The sequence below is a fragment of the Gasterosteus aculeatus genome, chromosome 2 (assembly GCF_964276395.1).
Source record: "Gasterosteus aculeatus chromosome 2, fGasAcu3.hap1.1, whole genome shotgun sequence".
Taxonomy (NCBI): Eukaryota; Metazoa; Chordata; class Actinopteri; order Perciformes; family Gasterosteidae; genus Gasterosteus; species Gasterosteus aculeatus.
Genome location: NC_135689.1, coordinates 20,184,281 through 20,200,709, shown reverse-complemented (window position 1 = coordinate 20,200,709; position 16,429 = coordinate 20,184,281). Strand labels below are relative to the sequence as shown.

Below are 16,429 nucleotides of genomic sequence, written 5' to 3'. Positions count from 1 at the left end.
GCAAATTGTTGCGAAAATTCCCTTTGCTTTTGGTGTGAATCTACCATAAGAGCCGTTTGTTCTAACGTCTTATGTATATTTCAAACCAAGACATTGGTTACCAATCTCACTTAAACCATTTTATAAATAAAGATGTGATGTTAAATATTTTACTATACGATATAGCGGTAGACATTCGACAGAATTCTATTACTTTTTAAATGTGAACTCCCGCTGGCACCACACTGTTGCCATCCTGAATAAAATAGAATTGGCCCACAATGCATGATGGGAGCCACAAAGCATGGATTGGATGTGTCCCCCAAATTGCCGACTGGAGGGCTGCGTTTGTCAACCGGATTTGGAGGATCCGACGGAATGGGGCAGCTGAAGTGACATATTCGGTCGACGAATGCTTTCTCATGAGGATGCAGCGGTTTTGCTCCAACCATGGCCCAGAAATACGAATGCATTTTACTTACATGCTCTGCGTTTCTCGGTAATGATTGTTCGTTTTCGTAATGAGCCGAATGATATCCTTTCCATTCGTAAAGGATGGTCAAATGGTTCCTATGCTAGAGGAGCTAAGTAAGGAAACATTGAAGATCCTTTACTCTGCATTTAGAGAATGCAAACAGCTCTTATCATGGTGGCCACCCAAACTTAGCAAAAAGCACTATTCAAAGGCAGCCACCACCGTTTTGTAGAAGAGCGCAGATTTCATACATCTAAACGGTTTGTCAACATTTATGACATGTAAATAGTGGCTGTAGCTGGAAGAATTTGAAGTTTAGGAGGATTTGAGAAAAATGTCCATAGAGAATGGTTTTAAAGGAAAATATCAATAGTGCTTACTTTTGGACGCATTGCTCTTAATGTGCCGGTAATGATGGTAAATGATGGTTGTAGCTGGTTGTCATCTACGGTCCACTACGGTTACATAAAGGTGTAGTTTGTGTTTAGACAACGTTTTATCTCATAATTTCGACTTTCTATCCCCTTTCTTCAGTGCGAAAATGGGCTTCTATAGTTGTGTGAATGCATCGCTCCAGCCAATCCAAAGACGGGGTTTGTAACCAATCAGGTGTAGAGACCATGGTGACTGGCTTCGCCCCCTTACTGCCAAAAAGAACAACAGCGAACACGTAGAAAGACGGGCTCGGTGCTTTCAGGGTCCAATCGATGCTGCGAGGTGCGTCCGCTCCCGCCGCCCCCCTTGCCATCCACGACTTAAATCTTCGGCTGCTCTCCAGCCACGCCGCCTGCCAAGGGCTCCTTTTAGAATAACTTATTTTCCCCGTTAAGATGGTTCAGCTACTGTAAAGAAAAGGGCACCATCTCTCGCTCTTTAATCTCATGATGTGCTCTGCAAGAACGACAGCTGTGTTTCTCCGACGCGCCCTGAGACAAGCTCCATATCTCACGTGCTTGAGCGCCCGCTCAGCATCCCGCCGTCGTAGACCGAGCTTTGGCATGTTTGGCAGAGCGCCTTGAGCGCCGTGTACAACCAGCATGGATCAACCGATTAACGAATCTGTTCGTTTAAGTTGTCTGTGCTTCATCAATTAATGTTTCACATAACTAATGTGCCGCATCATACATATTTTATATTCATTTCAAACTTTTCAAAATTGAAAATTAAAAACTTTTTATTTATTTATTGTAAATGACCTCTCGCGGCCCACCTGCATTACCTTCGCGGCCCACACTTTGGGAATCGCTGGTTTAGAGCAAAGGATGTCGTAGGTGTACAGATAAGATCAACCATTTGATTTTGAGTCATATAAAGTAAGTTAAACATAATGATTAAGATGTTATGAAATGTGATGATTTAAGATATGTTATGATTAGTGTATTACATATTAGGATAGAAAGTCAAAATAACAAGAAACAAGAAAGTGAAATTTCATTAAATAAGATTTACAACTTGCTATAGATAAGAGCCATTACAAATACTACAGTTTGTTAGTCTTTTTCGCTGATTTTTTTTTCTAGTAGTAGTGTTAGTAGAAGTAATAGTATCAGTTGTAGTACATTTACTGGTAGTAGTAACTGTAGTGGCTATTTGTCCATAAACTTAAACAAAAACATATAATAACAAACTTCTCAAATGGCCACTCGAGGCTACGTCATGGTTAGGCTTTACGCAGGTTCAGAGGTACCAAAGCAAAGTAATGTCCATAACAAGATTGAGTTTGAGGCGGTTTATTCACACACATAAGCAAGCTCACAGACATTTCTGCTGCCTCCCTCACGCTGGCTGCCTCTCTCACGCTGGCTGCCTCTCTCACGCTGGCTGCCTCTCTCACGCTGGCTGCCTCTCTCACGCTGGCTGCCTCTCTCACGCTGGTAAAAAACCATATGCCCTCGTGCCTGAAGTACCTCCCACCTTGACCTACTTATGCAAATGAACATAACACCATGTGACCAATAAACGACAATACGAGTAAAGCATAAATACAAAATACACCAAATTAACTTTAACAGGAAAAGAAAAAGAAATAAGTAAGGCTATAAATTAACTTAAACCCAAAATAAACAAAAATAAAAATATAGCTCCAACAACCCAGCCCCTAATTGTAACGGTACTTTACCCACAATTAACCTTAGCTTTAACACAAAGAAGCTATTTTCTAATTGTAGCTTAAGCATTAAACTGGAATCTTCACATCTTCGGATTCTCCATATCTGAAAGAAACAAACAGATGGAAGACAGAGATAGGAGAAAGAATGAGTTGTATAGTCAATTATTAGCCTCCAAGAGAAGACAGAGCTTGGTTATTGGTCTGTCCAGGACGCTGATCTTCGTTTGGACCTTCACAGAGCGAACCAGTCCTCGGGAGTCAGCTATGGCGCTTAGCACTCTGCCCATCATCCATGAGCCTCTTGGAGCTGTGGCATCAGCGATTACGACAATATCTCCTGGAATAAAGTTTCTCTTTTGCTTCGTCCATTTTTGCCTTTCTTGCATTACAAGCAAATACTCCGCTGTCCATCTTTTCCAGAAAAGCTCCGCAACGTACTGCACTTGCCTCCATCTCCTCTTAATGTACAGATCAGATTTCTCAAACAGACCTAATGGCAGAATGGGCTTGCCTTTTAACAGGAGAATGTGATTTGGAGTAAGCGCTTCTAAATCATTGGGATCTTCTGAAGCCTTAGTTATTGGCCGGTCATTGAGTATCGCCTCCACCTCGCAAAACAGCGTTTGCAGGCCTTCCTCGTCCAGCAGTTGATGTCCAATAACAGAGGTAAGTACACTGCGCACAGAGCGAATCAGACGCTCCCAAACGCCACCTTGGTGAGATGCAGCTGGGGTGTTAAAACTCCACGTCATTCCTTCCTGCACAAAAGTCCTTTCAATTTTAGAGTGATTTAAAGCGGCCAATGCCTGCCTCAGTTCCTTCTTCGCACCAACAAAATTTGTGCCATTATCTGACCTTATACTTGTCACAGGTCCCCTTCTGCAGATAAATCTTCGCACAGCATTAATGCAGGAGTCTGTGTCGAGGGAGTGTGCCACCTCAAGGTGTACTGCGCGGCTACTCATACAGGTAAATATCACTCCATATCGCTTCAGCACAGTTCTCCCTCTCCTCACCTCCAATGGTCCAAAATAGTCCACTCCCGCATTTGTAAAGGGTGCGTTATCAGGCACAACTCGTTCCTCCGGTAAGTCGGACATCTTCTGTTCTCCAAGCTTTCCTCTGTACCTTCTGCACACTGTACATTGTGAGAGAATCTTCCTGGCCGCAGAGTTGGCATTTATGATCCAATACTTCTGTCTCAATCTGTGCAGCATGTAATTGCGTCCAGCATGTCCAAGTTGGCAATGGATGTAACGCAATATGAGCTGGGAAACATGCAAATCCTTTGACAGAATCACAGGATGCTTTACCTCCCACGGCAGAACAGACTTAAACAGACGTCCACCAACTCTGAGGATGCCATCTTCGATGAAGGGGTCGAGGCGATACAGAGGACTGTCTTTAAAAACAGTCTTTGGGTCATGTTTTAGTGAGGAAATTTCAGTACTGAATCTTTGGTTTTGCGCAAACTGAATTATTGCCTTTTCGGCTTCCTCCAACCGCTCTGGTGTCAAGTTGGATTTTCCAAGTGCGGCTTTGAATTTTTTTATCTCCTTTTCCACATTCTCATTCTGGTTGACCACATATTCCTTTCTCTTTCGGCTCAAAAGTAAAAGTCTTTCTTTCAGCTCCAACAGCCAGGCCACTGATGTTTTAAGCTTTCTCCAGGATGAAAAATAGTGAATGAGCTGACTGAGGGGATTGTCACTGTGTATTGTAACAGCATTCACCTTAAGTTCCCTTTTCACCTCTGCATCATCCGATGGAATGGAAGAGGCGTCCAAGTCGAGTTTCGGCCATCTGGTGGGGGGCAAGTGCAAAAAGTCCGGTCCTTTTAGCCATTTTCCTTTTCCAAACTCCTGAGCTCTTAGTCCTCGAGAAGCTTCATCTGCAGGATTGTCTTTGGTGTTTACATACCTCCACTGATCTTTGTCTGTGGATTCTCTTATGGTGCTGACACGATTGGCAACATATGTGTGAAAGCGCTTTGTTTCATTAAAGATGTACTTGAGAACAGTAGTGCTATCGGTCCAAAAGAATGACCTTTGCAATGGCAACTGTAGCTCTTTCAACAGCATTGTGTTCACTCGAACAGCAAGCACAGCTGCAGCAAGCTCAAGGCGTGGAATGGTTAGTTGCTTTAGAGGAGCGACACGAGCTTTGCCTGTGATAAATGAAACATGCACATTGTCAGTGCTCTCCAATCTCAAGTATGAAACAGTGCCATATCCTATTTGACTAGCATCTGAAAAATGATGCAGTTCTGCTTTCAATTGTGTTCCAAAGTTTTTGGGTTTAATGCACCGTTCCACTTTAAATCCACTCATATGTTGAAGTTCAGAGAGCCACTCAGACCAATGTTCAGAGACATCACAGGGAACTGGCTCATCCCATTTGAAGTTCATTCTGCACAGCTCCTGTAACAGTAACTTGGCAGGGATTATGAAAGGAGACAAAAAACCCAGCGGGTCGTAAAGAGAGCTCACCACAGAAAGGATGCCCCTCCTAGTGTGTGGACGTTCCTGCACTGCAGTCCTGAAGCTGAACGTATCTCCTTGAACACACCATTGCATCCCCAGAGCTCTTTCCACAGGGAGTTGGTCCCTGTCCAAATCCATGTTCTCCAAACCCACTGCTCTGATGTTGCTAGGAATAAGTGCAAACACATTTGAGTTATTTGTGACCCACTTTTGGAGATGGAAGCCACCTTTTTTACAGAGAGATGTTAATCCATGTATGAGCTTCACTGCATCTTCCTCTGTCACAGTGGACTTAAGACAGTCGTCCACGTAGAAATTTGTCTTGACTGTACGAAGGACATCGGGTGAATATTGCAGTGCATTATCCTCAGCAGTTCTCCTCAGTGCATAGTTTGAGCAGCTTGGAGAGGATACAGCTCCAAACAAATGCACGCACATCCTGTATTCCTCTGGCTCCGCTGTAGCGTCTCCATTGGGCCACCATAGAAAGCGCAAGAAGTTAACGTGCTTATATGGCACCCGGACCTGATGGAACATGGCGTTGATATCAGCCATAACAGCGATGGGCTCTTCTCTAAACCGAAGAAGGACACCAATTAGCGTGTTAGTGAAGTCTGGGCCCTGCAAGAGCTGACTGTTCAATGATGTACCTTTGTAGGTACAGCCGCAATCAAACACAACACGCAACTTTCCTTTGGTTGGATGATGTACACCATGGTGGGGAATGTACCACACCTTTCCTTGTTCCAGAGTGGGCTCATTTGTGGGAACCTTTTCTGCATATCCTTGCTCTAACATGTTGTTAAGGAAATCAACGTATTGAGCCTTGAATGAACTATTTCTATTAAATCTCCTCTTCAGGCTTTGGAGTCTTTGTAGTGCAATGCAGCGATTATTTGGCAAAACAGGATCGTCAATTCTGAAAGGTAAGTCAATGTAATAATGTTCATTGTTAAGCACTGTCGTACTCTCCACAATTTTCATGAATTTAATGTCTTCTCTTGACATCTCAAGTTGTTCATCACTTGTTCTTTCAGTAAAGTCATGATTATACTGTTGCATCAACATACTTTCCAAGTGTTCCACAGATATGTGATTAGCAGTTACAACTATGCATCCTGATTTGACACCAGTACCTTCAGAGTTTCCAGCACGAAGAGGCCCGTTTATGACCCAGCCAACTCTGGTCCTCACTGCATACGGTCCACCACATTGACTATTTATCAGTTCCCATGGCTCCAAAACTTTAGGCGAGTCGGTTCCAATGAGCAAGTCTACATCTGCATCTACTTCATGTAGCCCAATGCTGCTCAAATACGCCCATTTGGCAACATCATCCTGACATGGCACATTGATTTTAGATACAGGCATTTTTGTTTGTGTCAGAACAGATGGTAGCTCAATAAAGTCATCGGTGTCAAATCCAGACACCTCCAGACCAGTTACTATAGTAGTGCTAATGGTTTTAGTCTGCCCCATTGTCCTCAACACTACATTACAGTTTTTTCCTGATACTCCCAGCCTTTCAGCCATACTTGTAGTACAGAAAGTCCCAGAGCTCCCAGGATCCAGGAAAGCATAAGTATGCACAACTTTATAACTTTTCCGACTTTTCACCTGCACAGCCACAATGGAAAAAACTGCAATATCCTCTTCACCAGCCCCAATATGACCACACGTCTGCTGCTTCCCGGATACAGTGCTCACAGTTTCTTTGGAGGTTATCCTTGTAGTATCCTCCTTCTCCACATGCAGGACAGATGGATGTTTCCTGTGACACACTTCACAATCCAACCGACCCCTACAGTCTTTGCTCGTGTGTCCATGTTTCAAGCACCCAAAACAAACGCCCTTCTCCTTTAGAAACTGAATCTTGTCCTGTTGTGTCTTTCTTCTAAACTGAAAGCATTTTTCCAGAGTGTGATTGGTAAGATAGCAGAACATACATTTGAGCTGGTTACTGTGAGCTGTCAAGTTTTCCATTTCTTTATGTCCATCCTTTGGTGCATTAATGCTGGTGGCAAATGTACCACTTTTCCTTTTCTGCTTAACTTGCATGGATAGCTTTGTATAGCTGGCTGGAGAAACATCATTAATATTTCCAAACAGAGGATCTGAAACAATTTTGACTTGTTTTTCAATGAAATTCACAAAATCAACATACACTGCTCTGCTTCCAGTTTGCTCCAGTATGTCACATGCCACATTTCTCCACTTTTCCCTCAGCTTGTATGGGAGTTTCATTAGGATTGTCCTGAGGTTAGCTGGCATGTCCAACTCCTTCATGTACTTTATATGATGTACTATGTTGGAGCAACCTCGAAGGAACAAAGCGAATGACTGCAGAGCGTTAACATCCTCAGGTTTTATTGAGGGCCAGTTGTTGATTTTGTCCATGTAAGCAGAAGAGATTTTATGTTCACTGCCAAAATGTTCAATCAAAAGCGCTTTTGCTCTTTGATAACCTGGTTCAGAGGGCATATGCTGACAACTTCTTACAATGTCTCTTGGTTGCCCCCTAGTGTACTGTTCTAGGAAGTACAGACAATCACTGAAATTTTGAGTTTTATCCTCAATGCAATTTTCAAAGGCTCTGAGAAAAGATTTGAAATACAGGGGATCACCATCAAATACAGGTATATTTCTCATAGGCAGAGCAGAGGCTGTGTTTTGTTGGACCAACAGCGCAGTTATTTCATTTTGACGCTGCATGATATTCAAAATGTCCGGAGAATTGGTGGGTTGATTATCGTCACAAACATCTTGCGAAGCAAGTGATTGTGTACCTTGCCTTTGAAACACAGAAATGACATTAGGTATGGGTATTTGTTTTACAACATGTTTGGGTTGAACACCAACAGGGACAGAATTTAACAAGCGACTGGAGGTAGGTTCAGAGCTTTTATTGGTGGGCACATAGCGTTCAGCATTCAGATTTAGTTCATATGTCCCTTCAATTTCTGACCTTTTCAAGTAAGAATTCATGCCATCTGATGTTTGAGATGCACATCTTGACACTTTAGAGCCACACTTTGAGCTTACTTGCAGAACCTCCAATTTTGCATTTGTCACCTTTAATTCTGCCTCCAGAGCAAGTTGTTCCTTTTCTCTCCTTAAATGTTCCCGTTTCTTCCGTAATTCCTCTTGTTCAAGTCTTATTTGTTCCTCCTGCGCCTCCAAAGTGTGCTTTTGTTTTAGAGCAGCCATGCGCTCCTGTAATGCTGCTCTCTCTGCTTGCGCTAATATTTTTGCAGATGCACTGGATGAAATCCTTGACAATTTAGAGCCAGCCTTTGAACGCGCTGCAGAACCTTTATTGGATACACTGTCCTCAGGCCCAATATCAGTTTGATTATCAGGTGGTTTAATTGGAAGTTCATATGAATGGCCTGTATTTGATAACCAGCCTTTGACGTCATCAATAAAGCTTGAAAAACACTTCTCCTTTTGTTCAAAATATTTATCTTGTTTCTCCTTCTCATCCTGAGGTATGTCCAGTGACACAAATGATAAATGATGTTGTTTTGCCTCATCAACACATATTATTATTTGATCCAAAAGAGACTTGACTGCATCAATATTGTCTGCAGAATGCATCAACTTATCCATCTGATTCATGTACGATTTGGCTCGTTTGCATTGCATCGATCTCTTTTCCTGACACGTTTGCATAAAAAACATCATTCCTTTAGCAGTAAAACTTGTGCGTCTTCTTGTAGGAAGCGCCGTGTCGCTTTTGGCTTTAGATGCAACGTCAGACATTTTACCCTTTGTTGATGCCGGTCATGTACACACACAGTTGTTTGCAAAGATTGAATACAGCACATACCTTGTGGAACTTTGTTTGTTGCGGTGGTTGCCTTTGTACACGGAGTTGAATGCACGCAGTAGCTGTTGTTGCGCGCGGCCGTGCGCGTTACCTGTGAAGGCTTTGGGCCTTTGCGAATTCAAATTGCAGCAAATAATATCCTCCACTCCGTAGTGCAGCTCCAGCGCTCCAGTAGCTTCACCGTTATCCAGTAGGGTGTCCAGGGAAACTTTACACTGTCGGATGGGTCGTATTATTCGATGTTTGCACTGTATCCAGCCCACACCTCCGTCACTCCTAGGCCCTTTCCTTTGTTTGTCTCCCGCATCCAGGTGAGTAATCCACTTTCGAAACGGTAATCCAGCAAACGACAAGTCCAGTATCCACGTAAACCAACGATATATCCAGGGCGGGTTTTTTACTTAATGTAGTGGCTATTTGTCCATAAACTTAAACAAAAACAAATAATAACAAACTTCTCAAATGGCCACTCGAGGCTACGTCATGGTTAGGCTTTACGCAGGTTCAGAGGTACCAAAGCAAAGTAATGTCCATAACAAGATTGAGTTTGAGGCGGTTTATTCACACACATAAGCAAGCTCACAGACATTTCTGCTGCCTCTCTCACGCTGGCTGCCTCTCTCACGCTGGCTGCCTCTCTCACGCTGGTAAAAAACCATATGCCCTCGTGCCTGAAGTACCTCCCACCTTGACCTACTTATGCAAATGAACATAACACCATGTGACCAATAAACGACAATACGAGTAAAGCATAAATACAAAATACACCAAATTAACTTTAACAGGAAAAGAAAAAGAAATAAGTAAGGCTATAAATTAACTTAAACCCAAAATAAACAAAAATAAAAATATAGCTCCAACAGTAACTTTAGTAATAATATTATTGATTGTAGTAGTATTAGAAAGAGCAATAAGTATTTCAACAAAATAGCTTCATTCTGAAATGCATGATAGGATACAGATAATCACAGGTGTGAGGGAAAAAAAAAACTGACAATTGAAGTTTAGGAGGATTTGAGAAACTTGAAGCGCTATAGCTTCAAGCTATAAGGTCCTTAATGAGCTAAATATTGTGACAGTTTAACTGTCTGAAAGTATACAGAAACCTAATCACAAAGATTTCAGTTAAATTTCACTCCATATGGGTTCTGTATGTGTTATTGTGTGTGAGGGGACGGGAAGCACAGGGTCTTTTTTGTAAGATGTTGGTATTAAAGGAGAAGGCCTTCTAAAAATCTCGAAGACGTAGGGGGGGGACTAGGGTGGTTTGCAAGATGATTCAGTCTGCATTTATTGAAAAATAGTCATCAGATTTAACATTGATCCAAATGGACTTTTTCTCAGTCTAATGGTGCAGTGGCTAAATGATCCATCCATCCATCCATCCATTGTCAAACCGCTTATCCTGCACACAGGGTCGCGGGGGGGCTGGAGTCCATCCCAGCCAACTTCGGGCGATAGACAGGGTACACCCTGGATTGGTCGCCAGCCAATCGCAGGGCTAACACAGAGACATACAACCATTCACACTCACATTCACACATCTACGGGCAATTTAAAGTCCCCACGTCTTTGGACTGTGGGAGGAAGCCGGAGAACCCGGAGAGAACCCACGCAGACACAGGGAGAACATGCAGACTCCACACAGAAAGGCCACTGGGCGGAATCAAACCCAGGACCTTCTTGCTGTGAGGCGACAGTGCTAACCACCACGCCACCGTGCCGCCCTGGCTAAATGATGTGACGTAATAATATGAAACTATTTTATATTGACTTAGTGTGATCCGCTCATCACGGCTTAATCGGTTGCACGTTTGCCGAGCCAGGATGAGAAGGGGGTGTCAATCCAGGAGTTTTGCGTGGTGTAGTTAGTGGACTCAAACGCACGCGCGAAGCAGTACAGTTCTAGAATGATGAATATAAAGTATTTTTACTGTACAAATGTATAGATTTGAAGATTTGAAGTATTTGTATTTGATCATTTCTCCATATTTGAGCTGCAATAAAACCATTCTTTCCAATAATTCCACACAAAGTCGAATGTACATGGGTTAAGGACCTCTTGTATGGAAAATTAAACATTTTCTTGATACTAATTTATCCGACTATACTATTGAATTACACTTTGAAATGTGCATGTGCACCACTCCCTTCATAAATATTAATAACATTTATTACATTTTACCCTCCTCTCTCTACACCAACTCTCTCGGCTCTGGCATTGGTTCGCATGGCTTCTCCTACCATAGCTATGCTGATGACACACAACTAATTTTCTCCTTCCCTCACTCAGACACTCAGGTGGCGGCGCAAATCTCTGCCTGTCTGACTGACATCTCTCAGTGGATGTCCGCTCACAATCTGAAAATCAATCCCGACTAGACTGAACTACTTCTTTCCAGAAAAAGGTTCTCCTACCCAGGACCTGACTGTTGACTTTGTTAATGCCAACTTTGACTGCTAGGAACTTTGGTGTCAAACTTAACAGCCAATTCTCCCTGACTCTTAACATTACAGCAACAATACGTTCCTGTAGATACACGCTCTACAACATCAGGAGAATACGTTCCCTTCTTACTCAGAAGGCGGTGCAGGTACTGATTCAGGCTCAGTCATCTCCCATCTCGACTATTGTAACTCCTCACCATTCGACCTCTGTAGCTCATCCAGAATCCAGCAGCTCGATTGATCTTTAACCTTCCTAAATTCTCCTACAATACTCCAGACCTGGCGATCACATCGTAGGAAGGTGGCAACAGTTCATGTGACCTGGCGATCACATCGTAGGCAGCTGGCGACGGGCAGTGTTGGGAGTAACGCATTACAAAGTAACGCATTACTGTAATTCCACTACTTTTAGTGGTAACGAGCATGTAACAAAGTATTTTTTAAAATAAATTAACGCAGTTACAATTACTGAAATTGAAATGAGTTCCTCGCTTTACTGACGAAGTCCTAAACAAAGTCTAGTACTGGTTGCTAATACGGTAGATTAGTTTAGACGTGCGCCCGGTCTGCTCGAACACAGCAAAACGGAGAGTTTTGTGATCGTTACAATTATCTTGCATGTTTATTTTACATCCACATATCATACAACGGCAAAACTTTAACTCATATACAATACATGTACCCAAAATAACAAACCGCATTGCTCACCACAAAGGCACACACGCACACTGGCACAGTCGAAAAGTGTTTGCTTCCCAAATTAGCAACACCTGTGTCTGAGATTCCTGCAGGTTAAATGGCCTACCTGGGCTGATCCGAGGTCGGCTGAGCCACAAAGCACATACAGGCCCCTAGTGGCACAGAGCAAAATTAAATGAAATAATACCAAATGAATATGGCTCCTACACTCCAGCCCCTAATTGCGTCTGCCAGAGCAATTACCCCAAATCAAAAAGAGCCATGAACAAAACACAAAAAAATAGTTACCAATAGAACCAATAGAGGCATCTTGATATGATCTTCCTCACTGCAGTAGGTCCACTTGTGATCCAGTATTTTCTCCTTATAGCAGAAATAACATGATTTCTACCTCCATGTCCAAGCTGTAAATGGACATGATGGAGGATAAGGCACTGCATGAAAAGTGAGATTTTCGTCCCCGTAAACGCCCGGAAATCTCCCTAATTTCCGACAATTTGCAACCCGCGCACGTCGCGTTTGTCTGTGCCACAAATTGTCGGAAACGAACCATGACGTATGTGGAGAGCTGGCGGAGGTGCAAATGGCCCGAATTAGCATATGAATGCAGCGAAGCCGCGGGTGGCCGAGCCGAGCGGGCTTGAATATCCTTACTCCTTATTGGATGAAACCACAACTTACTAACAAATAAAATCACTCGTGATTGGCAGCAAAACCACACGTGGGCTGACCAGGCTTGAGTTTCCTTGCTCATGATTGGATGAAAACAACTTTCAATCACTCGTGATTGGTTGGCAGATCTGTCGCTATTGGTCACCCGCCTCATTTTATTTATATATTCATATTATGCTGTATATTAATTTCATGGTTATCCTATGTAGGCTACTGCACTATTATTAGGATACCAACCAGGACATCAATGAATTTATAGAGAAAATGAACATTTGCCACATGTTTATGCAAAGAAAAAGCTTTATTAACAACACACAAACAACAACTACATACAAAGTGAGGATCTGCCCACACTTGGGTAACGGCGGTTTAAAAACTACAGCTCAGTAAACTGTCCGTTTGCCTCCTCGGGGTTGTTGACCGTCACTGGCGGCGTATTTTCCGAGGCAGGTCTGTTGTGCAGGCGCCTCGTGTGTGCGTGGCGACTGTACAATCCACCCCGAGACCCCGCCGGACCCACGCCGTCCCCTCCGTCCGACGTGAGCTCTACGGTGGCGGATTTCCACCTCGTCATCAGCCAGCACACTTTGTCTCGATTCCAGCAGCTGTAAAAACAACAATGAATCAGTACTGTGCGATGCGTACGGACACAACACATCTATCAATGCACCTGAAACAAGTCAGCAAATAAACTCTGACCGTCTTTCTTCTCGCTCGACTCCGCGCTGAATCCTTCGCACCTTCAGCTCGCAATGAGTGTTCCGGCTGAACCTGAAGCTCCTGCGTCCCGTCTCACAATACGTCTCACAGGCGGCTGGAAAACAATTAAATGAGTGTGGTATGAATACAAAAAAGAAAATCAAACGCAAGTCACAGTAACATTTAACAAGGAAGGAGAAACAGTGTCACTTACACACAATGACGTCGTCTAAATCTGGACTTTTCCCGGAGCAAATACGAGGTCACCGCCTCATTATGAGGCGAGGTTAGTCTGTGAAAACAACATGTACAGTTATGATCGGTATCTATACGTATATATTCCCTTATACCGCAGAATGAAAGCATATTCTTTAAATCTGACCGTTGCTCCGGTTCGTAGCGCCTGTAGTTCGTCTCGGAGTTGTGAAGACGGCGCACCGCTTCCTGTAAACGACACGGCAAAGAAAACACACTTTAGTAAAGCTGTTTCTGCTCACTTGTAAGGCTACTAGGCTACTCTTAGCTTAGCTTGAGGCTATGCTACTTTTAGCTTAGCTTGCAGTCATCGAACGTATTCTTACCGCTATCGTGGGATTGTGCGCCCGTCTCCTCTTCTTTGAGTCGGTTCCTCTCCTCCATGGACAGAAACCCGCAGAGTCCCGAACGCTCCAGTGGAGCGAACCGCTCGTTGATATCGGCAGTTTGTTGTTGGAGTTGACGAGACGATCCACTGAGAGCATTCAGCAGCTTCTTCTCGTCTGTCTGCGTACTGGCCGAAAGTTGGTGACCGCGGAGAGGAGTTGAAGGCGAGTTGAACACGAGACGTCGTCCCGCCATTATTCACGAAGCAGCAAAAACCAAACAAAGGAACTGGAGATACAGTTCTTTTGAATATAGTAACACACACTGTTTGTATGCTCGTCTTGCAAGTACTGCTGTCTGAGTCATGCCTATGACCTCACACGTGATTGGACGAGGAGTCTAAGGGTCCTCCAATCACATACAAGGTTATTGTTATACGGAAGGACCAGTATTTTAGGAAGACAAATGGTTGGGACTTTGAAACAGCTGATATGCTTTATGTAAAGCCGTGTTTTGGTGTCAGCAGAACGACTTTCCCTAGAAAACTGTACAGTGGTGCCTCTTTCTGCATTCCACCAGACACTCTAGAGTCTGACAGACATGCAATGTTGACAATGTATCATCACATGTACCCTTGTGTCACTGAGGTTGAATGTTTTGCCGTGACATGTAAACGGGTAACATATGAATGTAACTTGCTCAATCGATAGATGCAGAGCAGAAAGGTCAGCATATGTTCATGCTAAGTGGTGTGGAAACACTAACAGTTTTGAGGAACCCGTCCTTGACCCTCTAGCAGAACTACGACCAGCCATTATAAAGCAGTTTATAGTTGTTAATGTTGTGTCAAAAGGTACGGCATTTAAACATGTTCTTGCACAAGTTTCCTGGCTTCATCCCCACCCGGACAGACATTTTTATGGAAAGCCAATAGAAGTTTGGGGCTTGCAGGGAACAGATACGTCATACCCAGCATCATTTCTGCCAGTTGAGCGCATTGCTAGAAGATGTGTGGTTAATACATCCTCTGTGCATTTAAGTAAGACCAAAGAAAAGGTCACTGTAGTCCTGCCACTATGCACAGTAGTTGAGCTCTAGGAGACTGATCTCTGCAGACCCCTCATTCTGATTCAAATGTTGTTTGCATGGAATGCTCATTTTTCCTTGATTAAAACAAATTTTTTAAAGGAGTTATTTTGTGTATCTTTTTTACATAACATTTGCCATTGCTAATGGCGTACACAGTAATCTAGCATATTTGAATTAAATAAATCAATTCAAGCCAAAATGTAAGAGTCTATAATTAGGCTACTGAGCCTGATCTATTTGTACCAGAGATTTTCTTACCTTTTAAAAAAATGTCACCTGGGCTAAAACTCCCTCTGCGACCCTGATTTGCATTTGTATAGCTCACAGCATTTTCATTTACATGTCAAAGCCTCCCCTAGAAATAGGAGGAGGGAGATCATGGGGGGACAACTGCCAAGGGAGGCCCACGTCAATTTCTGACAATTTACGGCAGTTTTCGGCGTTGCCCGCAAATTGCCGCAAACCTGAAATTCCACGACAATTTACAGTGCCGCATACTGCCGAAAATCCCACTTTTCATGCAGTGAGGTCGGCGATGTGTTGGTCTTTTGACAAGATGAGGGGGTGTTTAACGTCCTCGGGGATTGCTGCCTTATTCAACCGCCCCCCAACTCGTAGAAGTCCTCCTTCGAGAACTGGATCCAATTTGAGGATGCTGCTACTTCTTGGTACTTGTGGCTTGCCAGAGGTTAGTGCAGCAAATTCAGTGGGGAACCTCTCTTGCTGGCAAAAAGCGATTATGGAGGTCTCGGCCTCCAAGAGATCTTCCAGTGTCACCTTCTGATTCCCAAGTGATGTTGAGAAAGCTTGCATCTCCCTTTGCACATCAAACCTGGCTGCTCCAGTAGCACTGGTGTTTGCACATTGTAACTCTTTTCTTTTCATCCTCAGTTTGAGCAGAGTTCCTTTCAGCTTAATGAGCCACGCAACTGCAACCTTCAATCTTTGCCAATCAGAGAAATGGGTAATCAGTTGTGATGTGGCGTTGGTGTCAACAAGTATTGCATTGACCGTCAGACTTCGCTTTACTTCTGGGTCGGAAATATTGGCCATGTTTCTTCAGGTTCCCGTAGGAATTCCGGGCCTTCTATCCATCTTTGCTTCAGATCTTCTGCCTTCAATCCACGCGAAGCATCGTCAGCAGGGTTCAGGGATGTGGGAACGTATCTCCACTGCTCAACTTCAGAGTTGTCCCTGATGGTGGTTACCCTGTTTGCTACAAAGGTTTGAAATCTTCGGTCCTCATTTTTTATGTACTTAAGAACGGATGTGCTGTCAGTCCAAAAGCAGGTCTTCTTCAGTGGAAGCTGGAGCTCTGATTGAAGCATCTTGTCCACTCGTACTGCAACAACGGCAGCGGTGAG

At 43.5% G+C, this 16,429-nt stretch overlaps 2 protein-coding genes across 2 annotated transcripts; both read right to left on the bottom strand.

The window, feature by feature from the left end:
* Positions 1–118: 118 nt before the first annotated feature.
* Positions 119–9,758, bottom strand: LOC144382904 (uncharacterized). Its single transcript, XM_078094405.1, has 2 exons — positions 8,877–9,758; positions 119–5,213 (listed from the first exon to the last, which is right to left on the bottom strand). The coding sequence occupies exon 2, from the start codon at positions 5,183–5,185 to the stop codon at positions 2,723–2,725; it is 2,463 nt and encodes an 820-aa protein (XP_077950531.1). The 5' UTR covers positions 5,186–5,213; positions 8,877–9,758; the 3' UTR covers positions 119–2,722.
* Positions 9,759–12,977: 3,219 nt separating this feature from the next.
* Positions 12,978–16,077, bottom strand: LOC144386237 (uncharacterized). The gene is made up of 5 exons (XM_078086297.1): positions 13,976–16,077; positions 13,777–13,838; positions 13,609–13,686; positions 13,395–13,509; positions 12,978–13,300 (listed from the first exon to the last, which is right to left on the bottom strand). Exons 1-3 carry the CDS (start codon positions 14,229–14,231, stop codon positions 13,669–13,671), a joined length of 336 nt encoding a protein of 111 aa, XP_077942423.1. The 5' UTR covers positions 14,232–16,077; the 3' UTR covers positions 12,978–13,300; positions 13,395–13,509; positions 13,609–13,668.
* Positions 16,078–16,429: the final 352 nt, after the last annotated feature.

Excerpts from the sequence above, each read along its gene's own strand:
- LOC144386237 (XM_078086297.1), bottom strand. The coding sequence starts at position 14,231 with ATGGCGGGACGACGTCTCGTGTTCAACTCGCCTTCAACTCCTCTCCGC. Across the intron at positions 13,839-13,975 it reads CGCACAATCCCACGATAGCG|GAAGCGGTGCGCCGTCTTCA; the intron begins GTAAGAATACGT and ends TGTCGTTTACAG.
- LOC144382904 (XM_078094405.1), bottom strand. The coding sequence starts at position 5,185 with ATGGATTTGGACAGGGACCAACTCCCTGTGGAAAGAGCTCTGGGGATG.